The sequence below is a fragment of the Grus americana genome, chromosome 1, assembly GCF_028858705.1.
Source record: "Grus americana isolate bGruAme1 chromosome 1, bGruAme1.mat, whole genome shotgun sequence".
NCBI lineage: Eukaryota > Metazoa > Chordata > Aves > Gruiformes > Gruidae > Grus > Grus americana.
The window spans coordinates 606529-622061 of NC_072852.1; the positions used below are offsets into that span (position 1 = coordinate 606529).

The 15533-nt window shown below is 56.5% G+C and overlaps 1 protein-coding gene across 9 annotated transcripts in view; it reads left to right on the forward strand.

Annotated features, from left to right (window-relative positions):
- The window catches only part of SHANK3 (SH3 and multiple ankyrin repeat domains 3), a 383466-nt gene that overhangs the window by 346533 nt on the left and 21400 nt on the right, over positions 1-15533 (forward strand). For 5 of the 9 annotated variants that reach the window (XM_054811562.1, XM_054811528.1, XM_054811551.1 and 2 more), the window contains one exon: positions 2914-5239. In XM_054811562.1, the coding sequence (XP_054667537.1) occupies positions 2914-5239 (2326 nt within the window). Of the gene's footprint in view, positions 1-2913; positions 5240-8620; positions 9879-9928; positions 9982-13263; positions 13839-15533 lie in introns of those variants that run through there. The other 4 variants (XR_008574833.1, XR_008574834.1, XM_054811572.1 and 1 more) reach the window with 4 other exon arrangements.

The following is a 15533-nucleotide window of genomic DNA, read 5'->3' on the forward strand; positions in this document are numbered from 1 at the left end:
TCTCCTGTAGGATCAAAGGATAATTCAGGTTGGATGGGGAAGGTCTCTAGTCCAACCTTCAGCTCAAAGCAGGGGCAGCTGTGACATCAGATCATGTTGCTCAGGGTTTTATCCAGCTGTGACATCAGATCATGTTGCTCAGGGTTTTATCCAGTCTGGTCTTGAAAACCTCCAAGGACGGAGACTGCACACCCTTTCTGGGCAGCCTCATCACAAAATGGCCTCATCATAAAATTTCTCCTTTTGTTCAGTCAGAACCTGTCATACCAGTTTTGCCCATTGTCTCTTGTCCCCCACCACGTACCGCTGTGAAAAGCCTGGCTTTATCTTCTTGGTAACCTCGCTGTAGGTACCGGAAGGCTGCTGTTAGGTCCCCCCAAAGCCATTCCTCCTTCAAGCTGAACAAGCCCAGCTCCCTCAGCCTCTCCAGACAGAGCAAGAGCTCCAGCCCCGACCATCTGGGCGGCTCTCTTGTATTGGGGGCCCCAAAACTGGTGCGGTATTGCCGGTGTGGTCTGATGAGTGGGAGGGAGAGGGATAACGGCTTTGCTCTGCCTGTCGCCTTTGCTCCTGTTCCCGCAGCCCAGGACACTGCTGGCCTTTGCTGCCCAGGCCCAGCGCCAGCCCACGTTCACCTTGCTGCGTACCAAGCCCCCCAAGTTCTTGCTTCGCAGGCAGCCCGTCCCCAGCCCGTCCAGTTCCAAGGGGTTCTTCCCCCTCAGGTGTGGGACTTGGCATCTGTCCTCTTTGAAATTCATGGAGTTTCTGCTGGCCCATTCCTCTGGTCTGTCTCAGTGCTTTTGAGATGTCTAGCTGGTCATTGAACTTGGTAGTGCTTCGGATATTGTTTTCCATAGTGCTCCCCTCATTTAAGAAAAAAATGGAGGCAAAAAAAAATAACAAGTGGGGAACAGAAAGAATAAAATGAATAATTGTAGAGGCAGCTGTGTAAAATAAAACAAAAACTAATGCCCACACCTTGAATATCTTTAGGTTATCTAGCTGTCCCTTCGCCCTTCCTTCACTTGAAATACTTTGCTTTCAGCACTTTAAAAGAACTTCACAGCAGGAACCATGAGCTACTGGGGCTTGTGGAAGCCCCGGAGGCAGAACAGGGGTTACCACACCTACAGCTGTTCATGGCTGACCGCTGAGAGTTTGCAGCAGCCAGTGACTGTTGGTAGTCAGCGTCTCCGCTGGCCTGGCAGCCGCTTGGCAGGCTGCTCTTTGCAGGTCAGGAAATTTGAGGAAGGTGAACCACCTTTCCAGTTTTGCTTCCTGAAGTAGCTCTGTACTCGACACAGTCGTACCTCTCTGCAGGGTGGTCAGCGCATCCCTAAGACAAGCTCTGATGGCACTAGACCATGTTCTGTAACAGTCTGGGCATGGTAACAGCTCAGTGCTGCATAAATTTCCTTGTTTTAACTCTCGGCCATTCCCAGGTGAGCAGAAATAAGCATAAAGGCACAACTGGGGTTTTTTGGATCTTCATGCTGTTAAGAACATGACAATGTCTATACTGAATCAAACCATGGCTCCATCTAGTGCAGGATCCTGTCTTAAGCAGATGCCCAGGGAAGAGTGAAAACAGGGCAAGGATATATTTCTGCTGAATACTCACCCAGGCAGCTACGGAGGTTTCTGTGCACATAATAGCCCACAAAAAGTGCATCCTCCACGGCTTTGTCCAGTCCCTCTTTGAACTTGTTTCGTGCTTCCAGTTCATTATGCTACCTTGGTATTAAAAATCCCCAAACTGTGCTCAGCAAAAATAGCATGGCTTTGAACACAGTGATAGTCGGAACAATGTGATGAGATGTAAAGTTCAATGCTCACTGGCCAAAATATTCCCCTTAATAATGCAGACTCTGCATCTGCAGGCATTTGGTGAGATCGGTAATGTAATGCAAGCGCAGTTGCCAAAGCACTTTGAATGCTGGTGGACATCACGGAAAAAGCATTAGAGCCAAAAAAGCCAGTGGTCACCATGCCAAGACGTGGCTTTCTGCCAGCTCGAGCATTCTCTCACGAGCAGTGCGAAACTTTGAAAACAGCTGAACCGTGGCTGAGGGCGGTGCGGCAAGTGAGAGGTGAGCGCAGCAAAGCAGGACTTGGTGAAGAGGGGCAGGCCGATGCCGAAAGCTGGAGCAAGCTGGGCTGGTTAACTTGCATCCGTGCAAGTGCTTGCACCATACTTGCTGCGTTAATGGATTTTTCCTCCTCTTACTTTACTTAGCAGGATTCTCATACTCTTTCACTGAGTATTACGAGTACCTGAAAAAGCTCCCGCTGTGCACCCAGGTAGTAAGCTAGTAGTAAGAATGGCAGAATCTGGCTTCCTTGGGTACTTCCAATTCTTGAAATACATAACAAGTTTCTGCTAGACCCTGCTTCTGAATTCAGTCTGGCACATTGAAGCATATGTAACCCCTCGGGGGAAAGGGGGGGAGTGCGACACGCGAAGAGCGAGCGGGAGAGTGCGAGAACCCGCACATGGGAGACGGCACCGTTTGCTGTGAGTTGCACAACCTGGTTGCACTCAGCTGTCTCACATGTTGGCAGTTGGGTGTCGAGAGGTTTGATGGAGCAAGTGTTCAGTTCTGTCACCGTTGCCTTGGTCTGGAAGTGTTCAGCCTGGTTGGAAAGTGTTGAGCACAACTGTCTGATGGATTTAAGAGAACGTAAGACACTGTGAAAGTCTGTGGCCACCCTTCTGTGCCAAGTGAACGTGAGCAAAGGGCCAAACTGCAAATGCTTGCACCAAGCATACAAAAGATGAAGTGGAAAGTCACCTCAGAGGGAAAGTGTGGTGGGGGAAGGAAAGGATGTCATATATCTGATTTGCGGCAAGCATTGTGCTCTGGATTCTCTAGAGACATCCTCTCTGACTTCGCTGTTCTTCTTGTTTTCCAGGCGAAGATGAGAAACTTGCTGCTTCTTTGCTAGATGGAAAGTTTCCCCGGAGCACATCGATGCAAGACACTGTTAGGGAAGGACATGGGATTCCACCACCACCTCAGACAGCCCCACCTCCACCTCCTTCTCCATATTACTTTGACACAGGCCCCCCTCCATCCTTCTCGCCACCTCCACCACCAGGAAGAGCTTACGATACCATAAGATCAAGCTTTAAGCCAAGCCTGGAGGCTAAACTCCATGGACTCCCACAGGTCATTAGCGCAGCTGAGATGTATGATCAGACGAGGACTTCCATTCCTTACCCTGAAAGGCAGAAGAGGGCCCGATCCATGATAATCCTACAAGATTCCTCTCATCTTCCTGTGGAGCCAACAGAGATCCCCCGGCCTGGCCCATCTGCAACTCCTCCAGAGAAGCTGAAGAGGAAGGGGAGAGTGATCGACAACCCTTATGCCAACATGGGTCAGTTCAACGTCAGCCTGTTTGCTCCCACCAAGCCACAGAGGAAGAAGAGTCCTCTTGTTAAGCAGTTGCAAGTGGAGGATGCACAGGAGAGAGCAGCACTGTCCATCACCGGAGGCTTTACACGGGAGCCCTCTCCCACCCGCAGGAGCCATCGCCTGAGTGGAGTGGAATATCAGCACCACACCGGCATTGCTCAGGTTGAAACCACAAGCATCCCCTTCGCCACTGCCATCGCTGGAGTCATGAAGGACAGAGACCGTCGTCTGGATGAGAGGCGGAAATCCACTGTCTTCCTCTCGGTTGGGGCCATTGAAGGAAGCCCCCCCAGCAGCGACATGCCATCCTTGCAGCAGTCCAGGTCTATTGATGAGCGGTTGTTAGGAAGCCGAGATGTACTACTGCCTTCCCCTGTCTCAGCTTTAAAGCCATTAATTAGCAGCTCATCCTCAACCTTCATCCACCCCCTAACAGGAAAGCCCTTGGATCCGAACTCGCCACTGGCGCTTGCGCTGGCCGCAAGGGAACGGGCCCTCTCAACGCAAGTCCCATCCCGGTCGCCCACCCCGATCCACAGCCCAGACTCAGACAGAGCAGCACCCCTGTTTGTGGACATCCAAACCAAAGAACCAGAGAGGGGGGAGTTGGAGAGCTTAGTGTCCCCTGCATACTCACCCGGAGGCAAAGGGGCAATCGGAACAGACTCTGGGACTTTGGCCCCCACTAAGAGCCAGTGGGGGACTCCGTCCACGCTGAGAAAAGAAACTGAGGCAAGAGCAGAAACACCTGGGAAGGAGGAGAAGAAACAAGAAGACAAGAAGTCCATGATTATTAGCATAGTGGATACATCACAGCAGAAGACCGCTGGCCTCATCATGGTTCATGCCACAAGTAATGGCCAAGACGAGATAGGACTTGAGGTAAAAGAGGAGAAACCAGCTGTCCCTGAAGCATGCACAGAGCCAGCAGAGTCCCCCAAAGCAGAGACCCAGCCCAGTCCCGTGGGAAAGCCTCCAGTCAGTCCAGCCTCTGACAAGACGTTGGGACAAGGGAGTTCGGAGGAAGAAGTGGAGCCCTACACGGTTACCCTCCCACCAGCTCAGTTGTCTTCAAGTGACGAAGAGACCAGGGAGGAGCTGGCCAAGATAGGGCTGGTCCCTCCACCAGATGAGTTTGCAAACGGGGTACTGGTCACCACCCCTGGCACACCAGTCAGCCACCTGGCTACGCCTAGCACGCCATCCATACCAGCGGCAGCAGTAGCACCTTCTACCACTGGCGGAACACCCTCAGGGAAGCCCTCTGATGCCCCCATAGCCCCAGAGTCTGCTGCAGACTCGGGAGTGGAAGAGGTGGACACCAGAAGTTCAAGTGACCATCACCTGGAGACCACAAGCACCATCTCTACGGTCTCCAGCATGTCTACGTTGTCCTCAGAAAGCGGGGAGCCTACTGACACATACACTTCCTTTGCGGATGGACAAACTTTTATACTCGAGAAGCCACCAGTGCCTCCAAAGCCAAAACTCAAGTCCCAGCTCAGCAAGGGGCCAGTTACTTTCAGGGACCCACTTTTGAAGCAGTCTTCGGACAGCGAGCTCATCTCCCAGCAACATGCGGCCACTCTGGCGTCAGCCAGCATTGGCCGGCCACGCTACCTCTTTCAGAGAAGGTCCAAGCTATGGGGGGACCCCATGGAGAGCAGGCCAATCCATGGGGCTGATGATGACAAGCCAACTGTGATCAGTGAGCTAAGTTCCCGGCTACAGCAACTGAATAAGGATACACGATCACTGGGGGAGGAACCGGCCGGGTCCACGTTAGATCCCGGGAAGAAGTCGCCTGTGGTCGCGGCACGGTAAGGTGCTGGTCGCTGGCGGGGGGGTGGGTGCAGGGCTCAGGCCCCCGGGGGGGACAGGGAGGTGCATAAGCAGAGTGTAAGCGTGCTGAGAGATCCAGGGTGTGTTTTGAGGGGCATTTCAGAGATGTCAGGACTTCTCAGCTGCACGGGGAGAGACAATGCTGAGACATGCTTTCCAGAAGTTGGTGTGATTTGTTCATGGCTCCTCTCTACACACCGCACACGTAGCGAGCTCGCACTGTTGCTTTTTCCTGCTTTTTCCTTTTAAATTGCCTTCCTGTTGTTTCATGTTCCTCCTCTGTCTCGATGCTATTGTTAAGCTGCTCTATTTAGTCGTGGGTTTCACTTCTAAATGTTTGCTCCTGAACAATTAATAACAATGTGTGTTTCTCTAGTGCTTTTCATTTCAAAGGATCTCCAAATGTTGTCACACTACGTATTAGAGCTCTGGTCAGTCGCTGCTGAGCAGGAGCCGTCACGGGGTGGTCGTGACAGCCCTAGAAAGGACACAGCAGCACCGCCCCGACCGTGGTTCGCTGAGGCAGAGCTCGGTGCCGTTTCTGGAACGAGCCGGCCCTGGTGATCCGCAGGGAGGAGTTTTGGCAGGGCGCAGCTGGGGGTGTAACGCGTGGCTCCGGGCAGGGGGGTGCAGCCGGGCATCGCTCCCACGGGCGCTCGCAGCGCCGGTCACACACGTCTCCATGCCAGCGGGCCGGTGGGTTGGCTGCTGGCTCAGAGGTACCTACTCAGCGCCTAAGCGTGGTAGAGCCTCTCAGCCCTTGTTCTCCCCCTCCACGCACAGACCTGCGCAGAGCCCAGTCCGCCCAGGAGACCCGAAAGGTCACGGCAGAGGGACCCCAGGCCACGCAGGAGCCTCTTTCTCTTAGAAAGCCATACTGGGGTTCCCTCGTCCCTCACGCGCTCAGGAGACACCGGTTCTCTCCCTCACGCTGGAGCTGTGACCGTCACGCTCCCCAAGCAGCACGGACCTCTCCGTCCCTCACGCTGCCCTGCGCTGCTCTCCTGCCCGCCGTGTCCTCAGTGCCCGGCGCCCACCGACCTGCCGGCACCCGGCGTCTGTTCTGACCTGCTGCCCCCATGGCAGCAGCAGCCCCTCTGCCCCGACATCCCCACCTAACTGTAGTACTAAACTAAACAAAAACTCTAAATTAGAGCCTGAGATTTGAGAGCAAACCCTACAAGGCTTTGAAATCTTAAGTTATATCAGGAAGTGACCCAAAATCCGTGATCTCGATTTACCCTTTCAGGATGCCGCCACACCACACCTCCCGCAGCAGCAAAGCCGCAGCGAGCAGATCCCACCGGCGTCACCCATGGGTGGTTGCTGGGGTCAGCAAGGTGCCAGTTCAGCAGGGAGCTCTGAGCTAAGGGGAGCCCTTCTTTTGGACGGGTTTTTCTGACCAAGTCATGACAGTGAAGGCTGACAGGTCCACGTGGTGCTAGCACAGCTGGTGACGTTTCAGGCTGTAGCACAGTCCGTCCTGACGTACCCCGAGGGAGTGGGCGTGTAGCTCCATCCTTCGGCTCCCGGCTCCCTGCGGTGCCTGTGCTGGCAGTGCCAGCCTGGCTGCACCGCTGACCCACCTCTCAGTAGGGGCCAAACTTGTAGTTACCACCACAGCATGGAATAAAATCTGTGGATCTTACGCTGTTCTGCCTGTCAGGACTGAGCCCCAGGTGCCGATTGTGGCCGTTCCCTGGAGACCGGCGTCTCCCACGGGGTCCCTTCCCCCTGCGCTGCTCAGTCGGGCACCACGGGGTCCTGTGCTGAACGCAGTTTAATTGCGTTTGGGGACCCTTCTGAAATCGGGCACACCACGCCCCCGTTCCTAAAGAGTGCTGACTGTGCATATCTTCAGTGACACTAGAGAACTTGCACGCTGCCAGCTCTGAACGGCAGCCGTGGCACCTCAAGCAGCTTGCCCGTGCCAGGCATTGGCCCTTCGCTGAGATCTGCTCCGGGGCCCAGCTGCCCCCCCGCCATGCAGGGCTGGTGGGGGGCCGCTGGGTCGTCCGCCCTCAGCCCCCTTTGCCTCCCAGCGCCCGCAGCCAAAAGCAGCTGTGACTCCAGGTGGTGTCAGAACGCCGCCCCCCCCGCTGCCCGTCCCCCCTTCCTTCCCTGCCCTCCCGCGTCCGTCCAGGTCACGCGTACGGCCGATCTGCTGTTCCTCATGCAGCCTCCCGGCAGTGATGTGCACGTACCCCCCGTTTCCAGGGGATACCCCTCGTCCATCCTCTGCCTCTCTTCAACTCTTCCTGTCCTTCACGCCTCCAGGACCACCACTGCTTCCCCTCGATCCCCTCGTGCTTCCCTCGCTCCGTCTCTCCCGGGAGCAGCAGACCCTGCCCAAGCTCCCACCCTGTGACGTGTTCCTGCCGCATATCACCTTCCGTAGAGACCCCATCCTCCTCCTCTCCTTCCCGCCCTGCCACCGAGTGTTTGGCACTTCAGCTGTCCTCCAGAGTTAAACGTTCTCATTCCTTTTTCTGAAAGTCATGGCCTTTCATCTCTGAAATTTTTATGCTCCCAGTTGATGTCAAAGATTTGAAATATTTCCCAGGAAGTCAGCTGTAAATAGAATATTTAATGATGTCAGCCACTCTCCTTCATTGTGAAAATTCCTCTCTTTTATGAAATTGCTGTAAATTCAGAAAATAATGTAACGAGCAGTTAGATAAGCTTAGATAACCCATTTCGGGACACATTTTCCAGTCCCTGAGCCTGTCCTGAGAACAACAGTATTACCAAAACCTCCCACAACAGCCACCCCTAAACACAGCAGTACCGCTGAGGAGTGCGGTGGTACCGATGGCCACTGCCAGCCCTTGAGCGTCGCCTCAGGGGCTGAAGGGTGCTGCAGCCCTTCGGACAGGCTTCCTGAAAGCCCCGGTGATGCTGTGGCCAGCGCCCACGGGGCATGTGGAGGACTCGAGGGCTGTGGACTGACTTGTGCTGCAGCTTCTTCTGTCATTCCTACATTTAGCTCTGCTCCAGAGAGGGTCGTGAGCCAAACTGCAGCTCTTACCTAGAGCCAGAGGTGTCCTGGAGCTCCGCAGGACTCGGGGGGGGGGGGGACGAGGTGCCCTTGCAGGAGCTGTCCTCATGCTGCCCGTGCCCCTCCAGGACTGCTGAAGCAGGAGGGGCAGCTTGCTGGTGTTCTCTAAGCACATTAAATTCTGAATTTACAGTAGTTCCATCTAAGAGCAGGTGACTTCTCTTTGCACGTGGCGGCTGTAGTGCAGGCCCTGGTGCGTTTCTCTTGCAGAGGTCTGTGAGGGTCCTGCCTGGGACCCCAGGAACAGAAGACACAAACCGCTTTCTCCGTAACTCTAACTCTGGCTGTGTCTCCTTCCAAGACGGTCTTCCACAGGAGGACGTTTGACAAGAGGGACTGAGAAAGAGGCCAAGAAATACTGAGCATGAGAACATAAGGTTAAGGCAATCGATAAAGATGCTATTTATTCCATCCTCCCCGCTCCTCGGGCCCTGTGCGCTCGGCCAGGGCTGAGCGTGGCGAGGGAAGCTCTGCTGTGCCGGGCACCGCATGCTGTCAGAGGAAGGTTCCGCTCCCGGAGCAGTAGTGTGCCCGCTTGCTGAGATGCAGCCTTCTGCACAGTCCTCACCGAGACGCCGTAGCTCGGCGGTGACAGTGACAGCAGAGCAGAGTGACATCTTCATTCGTGCTGTCCCATGGGAATAAGCGATGACCCTTGAGGTGGGGACACAGGAACTTTGCTCCGCTGGGAGCTGCCCTGACGTTACGTTGGCACAGCATGTCTCTGACGGCTGACCTGAGGCCAGCAGCAGCTAGCTTCGTGTCTAACATGAGCGGGATCCTTGAAGATCCAGCGTCCCAACACGCAGTAGCCTTTGCTGAGCTGAGCTGCAGGAGAGCAACCAGGCGCCTTGGCGTCTCTCTGACCTGAACTTCCCAGCCAGCCCCGGACAGAGCTCACGCAGCAGCAGATGCCGAGCAGTCGTTCCGCTGCGCAGGAGCAGTGCGAGGACCCCGCAGCTCAGAGCTGCTGCTGAACGCTGAGATGGATTCATTGTGTGACATCCATTACCACAATAAAGCTGACGCTAACTAATGAGAGGTGTACGTTTCTGATTAGTGATCCAGTGAGTCACAGCTAGCGATGCAAATGCCAGCCGAAGAACCGCATTAGTACCGAGACCGAACTCACGCGCTTCAGGGTGACTCACGCGTTAAATGTGCAACGTTCAACCCTGTGTTGAGATGGCATTCTTGTTCAGTGTCCCCTTGTCCTGTGACTGGCCGTGGCCATCCAGCCTCATCAGGCTTGTGTCATTCCTCATTGCGCATAGTCACACTCAGATCTCAACCTCCCACCTCCGCTGCCGGGGTCGGCGCGATGCTGATCGGCCAGCCCTTCGAGCCAGAGGGAGCTCGTGCTGACGCAGGGCAGAAGCGTCCGAAGTCCCAACACAGGTCCGGCTTGGGGCTCCAGCTAATGCAGCCAAGAACCTGGGTTAGAGGGTGCTTTGCAAAGGGGTTTGTTTGTTTGTTTGTTTGCTTGCCTGTTTATCTTTAAGCAACAGCCGAACATGCCAAACGTATCATGTAAAGCAGAATTTTAGATGCAAAACTGAGTTTTTCAGGTGCTGTTCTGGAAACCCACAACTGCTTTGTATTTCTACAGATCTGAAAGAGAGAGAGAAGAAAAATAAGCCCTTTAGGCATTTAGCTCCTAGGGTAAAGCTACCTCTTTCTATATAAACTCATCAATTAATTCTGTTTCAGTTAAATGGTGTAACATTTCTGGTGCAAGCTTTCAGCCGCTGCAGATACAACCCCCTGTTTCCTTGTAGGCTTTTTGTCTCTTCATGGTGTCTAAACTCATGCACAAAGCAGAGCTGAGCTTTCTTTCCACAGTCAAGGGAATTGTCCGTGGAGAGCTGATGAAAAGCTGGAGATTGGCATTGATGAGGCCAGCTGAGATCCGCGCTGCTCAGCGCCTTCCCTAGAGGGAGTTTGGGGCAAACGGGAATTATTTGTTCTGCACTGAGGTTGGCAGAGGAGGTGGCCTTCCAGCTGAGCGGCAGAGTCTCGGGCAGGGTGCCGGCAGCAGCCCCGGTCCCCGTGTGCCGGGAGGCTGAAGCCCCTCGGCAGGCGACAGCAGCATCCTTCGGCAACGTCAGGCACGGCGTCCCCACAGCCCTGCCTGGAATGGCCGGGCTGCTAACGGCCACGAAGCCTGCGGCTTCTGGAGATGTGAGACCCAGCTGGTGCTCGCAGCAGCACGCTGTCCTGCGAGCCCCCGAGCTCCCCCGAGCACCCCGCCTTTCCTCACGTGTCGGCTGCAGCCGCCGAAGGGGAAGGCAAACCTGCAGTCCCGTGACGGAGGCTTGACAGGTCTCCATCTGCTTTCCTGCGGCAGCTGGACTTAAAGATGCTTAATGCATCCCTGTAGGTAACTAAAAATGCATCCTTCGCTCCATGGGCTCCCCTTCCTGCGGGAGGAGGCTTCTGCTCGTGGAGGCGTACTGCAGCGGGGCCACCGGCACTGCGGCGGGGGCTCCTGGGCGGCAGGGGAGCTCGTCACGCCAGCGTTCTGCTGGCAGCTCAGAGCGGCGTGCCCAAGGATGCTCTTCCCTCCTGGTTGCCATGGCGTTTTCCCAGCCTTCACCGCAGGATGTCAGGCTGGGGATGGGGCCCTCCTGAGCCCGGTCCACCTCTGCGACTTTTCCACGTAAACGTGGCTCTGCAGCCAGCAAGGGAGCGGGAGAGCACAGGCTGTGTAGAGATAAGCGGATGGAGGTTGGGTATTTGGAAAAGCAGGAGTTTCTAGAGGGTGCTGTGAAAACGTAGTAACTGAGAGAGCACCTACCGCAGGGAAACGCTCCCCTCGACCCGAGGTGACGCACCGACCTGACACCAGCTCAATGCTTCCTGCCACTGGTGGCCGGGGGGTCTGTTTTTGACGCTGACGTGCATTGCCTACAAGGAGACAGGGGCATTGTGGGTAGCAAGTCTCAGCATGTGTCCATGTCACAGCAAGCACAGCTGGCTTCACCTCATCTGGTCACTAACATCTACTAATCACAGCTCATCCACTCATCCCTCCGAGTGAGTAGAAGAGCAAACCGTGACTCTGCCTCATGCTTGTCCAGAGCGAGACTTGGGAAGAGCAGTGAGGGGTTGTCTAGGCCTCAGCAAGAAGACCTCTGGGTCCCACCAAGACTGTGTCAGTGCCAAAGCGGCCCAAAAGAGGGAAGAGGTAAAGCCTGAAGGGTTCACTCGTTGCTGAGTCGAGCCCCAGGAAGGTCTCACGATGCAGTTGCTTTATCACCCATTGCAGGAGAAGGGCCGTAAGGGCTCTTCCTTTCAGAGCTTTAGCAGACTAGAAGTGGAAGTCACAGAGAAAGGGCTTTTCCTCTTGTATGGAGAAATACGAAGGGACCCAAATTCCAGCTCTTTTGTCAGCAACCAAGAGGCAAAGCAACCACATGGGAAGAGGCCGCCCGCTCCCTTGGAGCAGTTCTGCAGGCAGTCTGCCACGGTGAGAGCTGGCTTGGAGAGTCCCAGGGGCAGCACACGAGGAGACTGGAAGTCTCCTGTGGATACTAGCCCTAAATTTCCTTTTCCTACAAAGATGAGATCAGAGGACAAAACAGGGTTGCCGCAACAAGAGATGTAACGTTGAGTTAAGGTGTAAGCAGCTCTTCGATCCGTAATGCTCTGAGTCTGCCAGAGCCCCGCTGTTGTAAACATTTAGTGACACCAGCTTTGCTCCCAGTTGTCCCTGTTCCACGATGGAGCACAGGCAGGCGAGAGCTCATGGCTGGAAGACTCGCAGTCCAGTTACAGCTCCATCTGCAAAACTGCCCAAGAAAAACCATAGCTGCAGGCTGAGACCCTCTTGTATGGAGAAGCATGAGAGGGAGAGCGTTGAAAGTGCGTTTAGAAGTCCTCTTGCTCTTCTACATCACTCCTCGAGCGTAGCGGGTTGGTCACCATGACACAGCCGGGACGCCGTCCCTGGAGGTGCCCGCGTTCCCCAGGGGATAACCACGCGTCCCTGGGGCTGCCCGAATGCCTCCGCTGCGAGCTGCGCAGCACCGGGCTGGATCCTCTAGCTGAAACAGCGCAGTCTTTGCTTGACCCTGCCGTCAGAGACCTGCGGCAGCTGCCTGACAGCGCTTTCCCCTGCAGTGCCCTGTTTGGCCAAGCAAACCCTGCCGGGAGCAGCACAGCTCCCAACCCAGGTGGCCATGCTCCCTGCACAGCTCCTGGCCATTTCTTCCCGTTCTGCGTGCAGCCACTCCACCTGCAGAAAAGAGATAAAAGTCTGAAAGACAGCAGAGATCATTTGACGTTTGTAGCCTCCGTGCCAAACCGAACCATTGCTGGAAGCCCCTGATCCAGCAGTGCAGACTGGGGAGACGAGGCGTCTCTGCTCGGAGGAGGGGGCCATGTCGTCTAGGTGGGGCGAGGCCTCTTGCTCCCTCCCCATAGCCACAGTTGAGAGATTTTGCAATGCACAAGAAGGTTTGGAAAGCCCAGTAGAGCAGCCCAGCACCCCGGCAGCGGGTGCAAGGTCTCTCTTGCCCCTGCGAGGAGCTGCGACATGTCCCTCCTGCCCGCTGGAGAGCAGATGTTGAATTTTCCCCTGCCAGCCCAGGGAAGGTCCTTGGGCACAGCACAGACCTCAGCAAGGGATTGAAGCAAACGCCCGTACCAGGGGAACTGTGATTATCCCCTCTGGGAACCCTAACTCACTTGCAAGGCCCTAATAATATTCCATTGACCTTTAGCTGTAGCTGTTATTCTCACAACCATGAAAGCAAAACGCTTAACACAGCTATTGGGTAAAGTCAGAAAAGATGTTGAACTGTATTTGCCGCTCTTTCTTGTTCTTGCTGTGGGGCATTTTTTCTCATGCATATGTTGTTTCCTTCCCCTCCCTCTTCTGCCTTCCCCAATCTCTGTCCTGTCCCTTCCCTGTCTCTTCCCCTCCTCCTCCCTCTCCTCCAGCTGTTACAAATAGCTCTGTCGAATCCTTCAGGCTTTGGCTGTCGAACTCATGCAATTATGAATGTCCCATTTCCTGTAGTAAACACACGAACGGAACCTCAGCCGCTGTGGAACGTCCCGACCTTCACTGCCCCAAAAGCCCCGTGTCGGCCATTTCCTGGCTCCCCTCGCTGCCCCCGGGATCGCCCCTTTCCCAGAGCTGCCCGGGGCTCAGCCACGCTCCCCAGATGGCGAAGCCTTTCTGCCCGGCGCTGCCGGCGCTGCGAGGCCTGCCCCATCCCCGGCGCGGGGCATCGCCGTGCCGTGCACGATGACGCCGGAGCCCCCAGGCCCGCCCAGCATGGGAGGTGCTCGGGCCTCGCGGCATGGCCGGGCTCCTGCGGTGGTGCCGCTTGGCCTCGGCCCCGTGCCGGCCTCGGGCCGTGTGATGAAGTCCGTTCGCTCTTCTCCGTCTTGTTGCTGCCCTGGACCGGAGCTAACATTCTCTCTCATTGCCTCTCTTCCTGCTCTCCATCTGCATGTCCGCGCTGCTCTGTCTAGAACCGCCTCTGGCCTCCGGAGGGTGGGCGAGTTGTGTAAGTGAGCATGTTCTCATCCCATAGCAAACTCACCTCGTCTCCCCGCGCCCGTGCCGGTCCCGCTCCCCGCTCTCCCGCCATCCCGGCTGGCCGAGAGCGGGCAGCGGCGCTTGCTCTGGCATGTGAGTGTCCCCCGCCCGCCCTGGTGTGCCCCGGTAGCATGTCCGTGTCCCTGTGCTGTGATGTCCTGTGCTGTTGCTCGTAGGTGACGACTGAGGAAATTCCCTCGGGTTTCCATGGGATTCCTGCCGTAGCCCGGACCAGACCGTGTGCCCCCGTCGCGGCTGCCCAGGGGACGTCCAGCAAGGGCTGCGCAGGGGCAGGGCCCCCTTGGCGCAACTCAGGCCCCTGGGGAGGGACCCCAGCAAGGGTGGGGAGACCCCAGCAAGGGAGGGGAGGGACCCCAGCAAGGGACGGGAGGGACCCCAGCAAGTGTGGGGCTGAGCCGGCTGCCGCCCCAACATCCCCTTTCTGAGCCCCAGCAGCTCCCGCCGTGCAGTTGGTGCACAAGGCTCCCCCTTCCCGCAGGCTCCTGACTTCCCACTCGTGGGTGTCCCTGGGTCATCTGGAGCAGAAGCCCCGTGAGGCAGAGGCAGCAGCTCTTGCTGCCCGAGATGGCAGAGCCGTCCCAGGCCGGGGCTCGGCTGGCCAGCGGGGAAGAGGCCCGCAGGCAGTGCTGCCCTCCGGCAGGCACCCCAGCGCCGCAGGAGCTCCAGCCCCGCGACCCACAGCGGGTGACTCACGGTGTCCCCAGGGAAGTCACTGTTGGCACAAACTTAAACCGTGGATAAGTGTTTACCTGAGAGAGCTGTAGGGAAATCAGGGTACAGGAAACTGCCCCCCCCTGCTCCCAAACTGGTTAATGACTGCCGCTGGAGGAGTCCTCGCTGGCATAGCTCCCTGGTCCACGTCCCCAGCAGGTCTGAGTTGCCACCAGAGCTGCCGAATCCCGTCGCCAGCCCGTGGCGGATGAGCTGCGTGCATTCCCCAGGCAGTGAGACCTGGGAGAGGCCCCCCTGTCCGCACGACGCCCCTGGGCTGAGTGGCAGGATCGCTCTCCGGCAGCAGCAGGTCGCCTGCAGCCTGGGCGGGATCTGGAGGGTTTTTGCTGTGGCATGCGCCCCTGATCCGGGGGCCCACCAGGCGAATTTCCCCAGTGTGCATGGCCAGCTGTGTGGTCTTGGTTGTGCTGCTTCCGTGTTTGTCTGTCTGTCCTGGTTTTTTTACCCGTAGCGTGTATGAAACTAGCTACCTACATCTGTGTCGCTTCCACGTGTGAACGCAACCCCAGAGCCCACGCAGAGCGCTGGGCAGTCTCATGTTTGATTTTACTTGTCATTTTCTGCCAAGTGCCGAATTTCCAAGTCTGCATCCCTTTCCCGGTGCCCAGCTGGACAGGGCCAGCCCCGGGAGAGCAGAATGGCAGCGCTAGGAAACTCCTCTTGCCAGAAGCCCTGCACCACCGCTGGGCTTTCCAGACAGCCACCCGGATGCCTGCCCCAGGGATCGGCTCTGCTCCAGTCCCGGGCTGTAACACGGCGGGTTTAAGCAGAGGTGTGGGAGACTCAGAAGCCATCTGGCCCACTTCGGTCCTTCTGGTGGAGCAAAAGGTTGTAGAGCCCCTCGGTCTGGCCGGAGACGGAGCGCTGCTCTGGCTAGAGCTGGGTGGAGAGATTCATGCCTCAGGTTCTG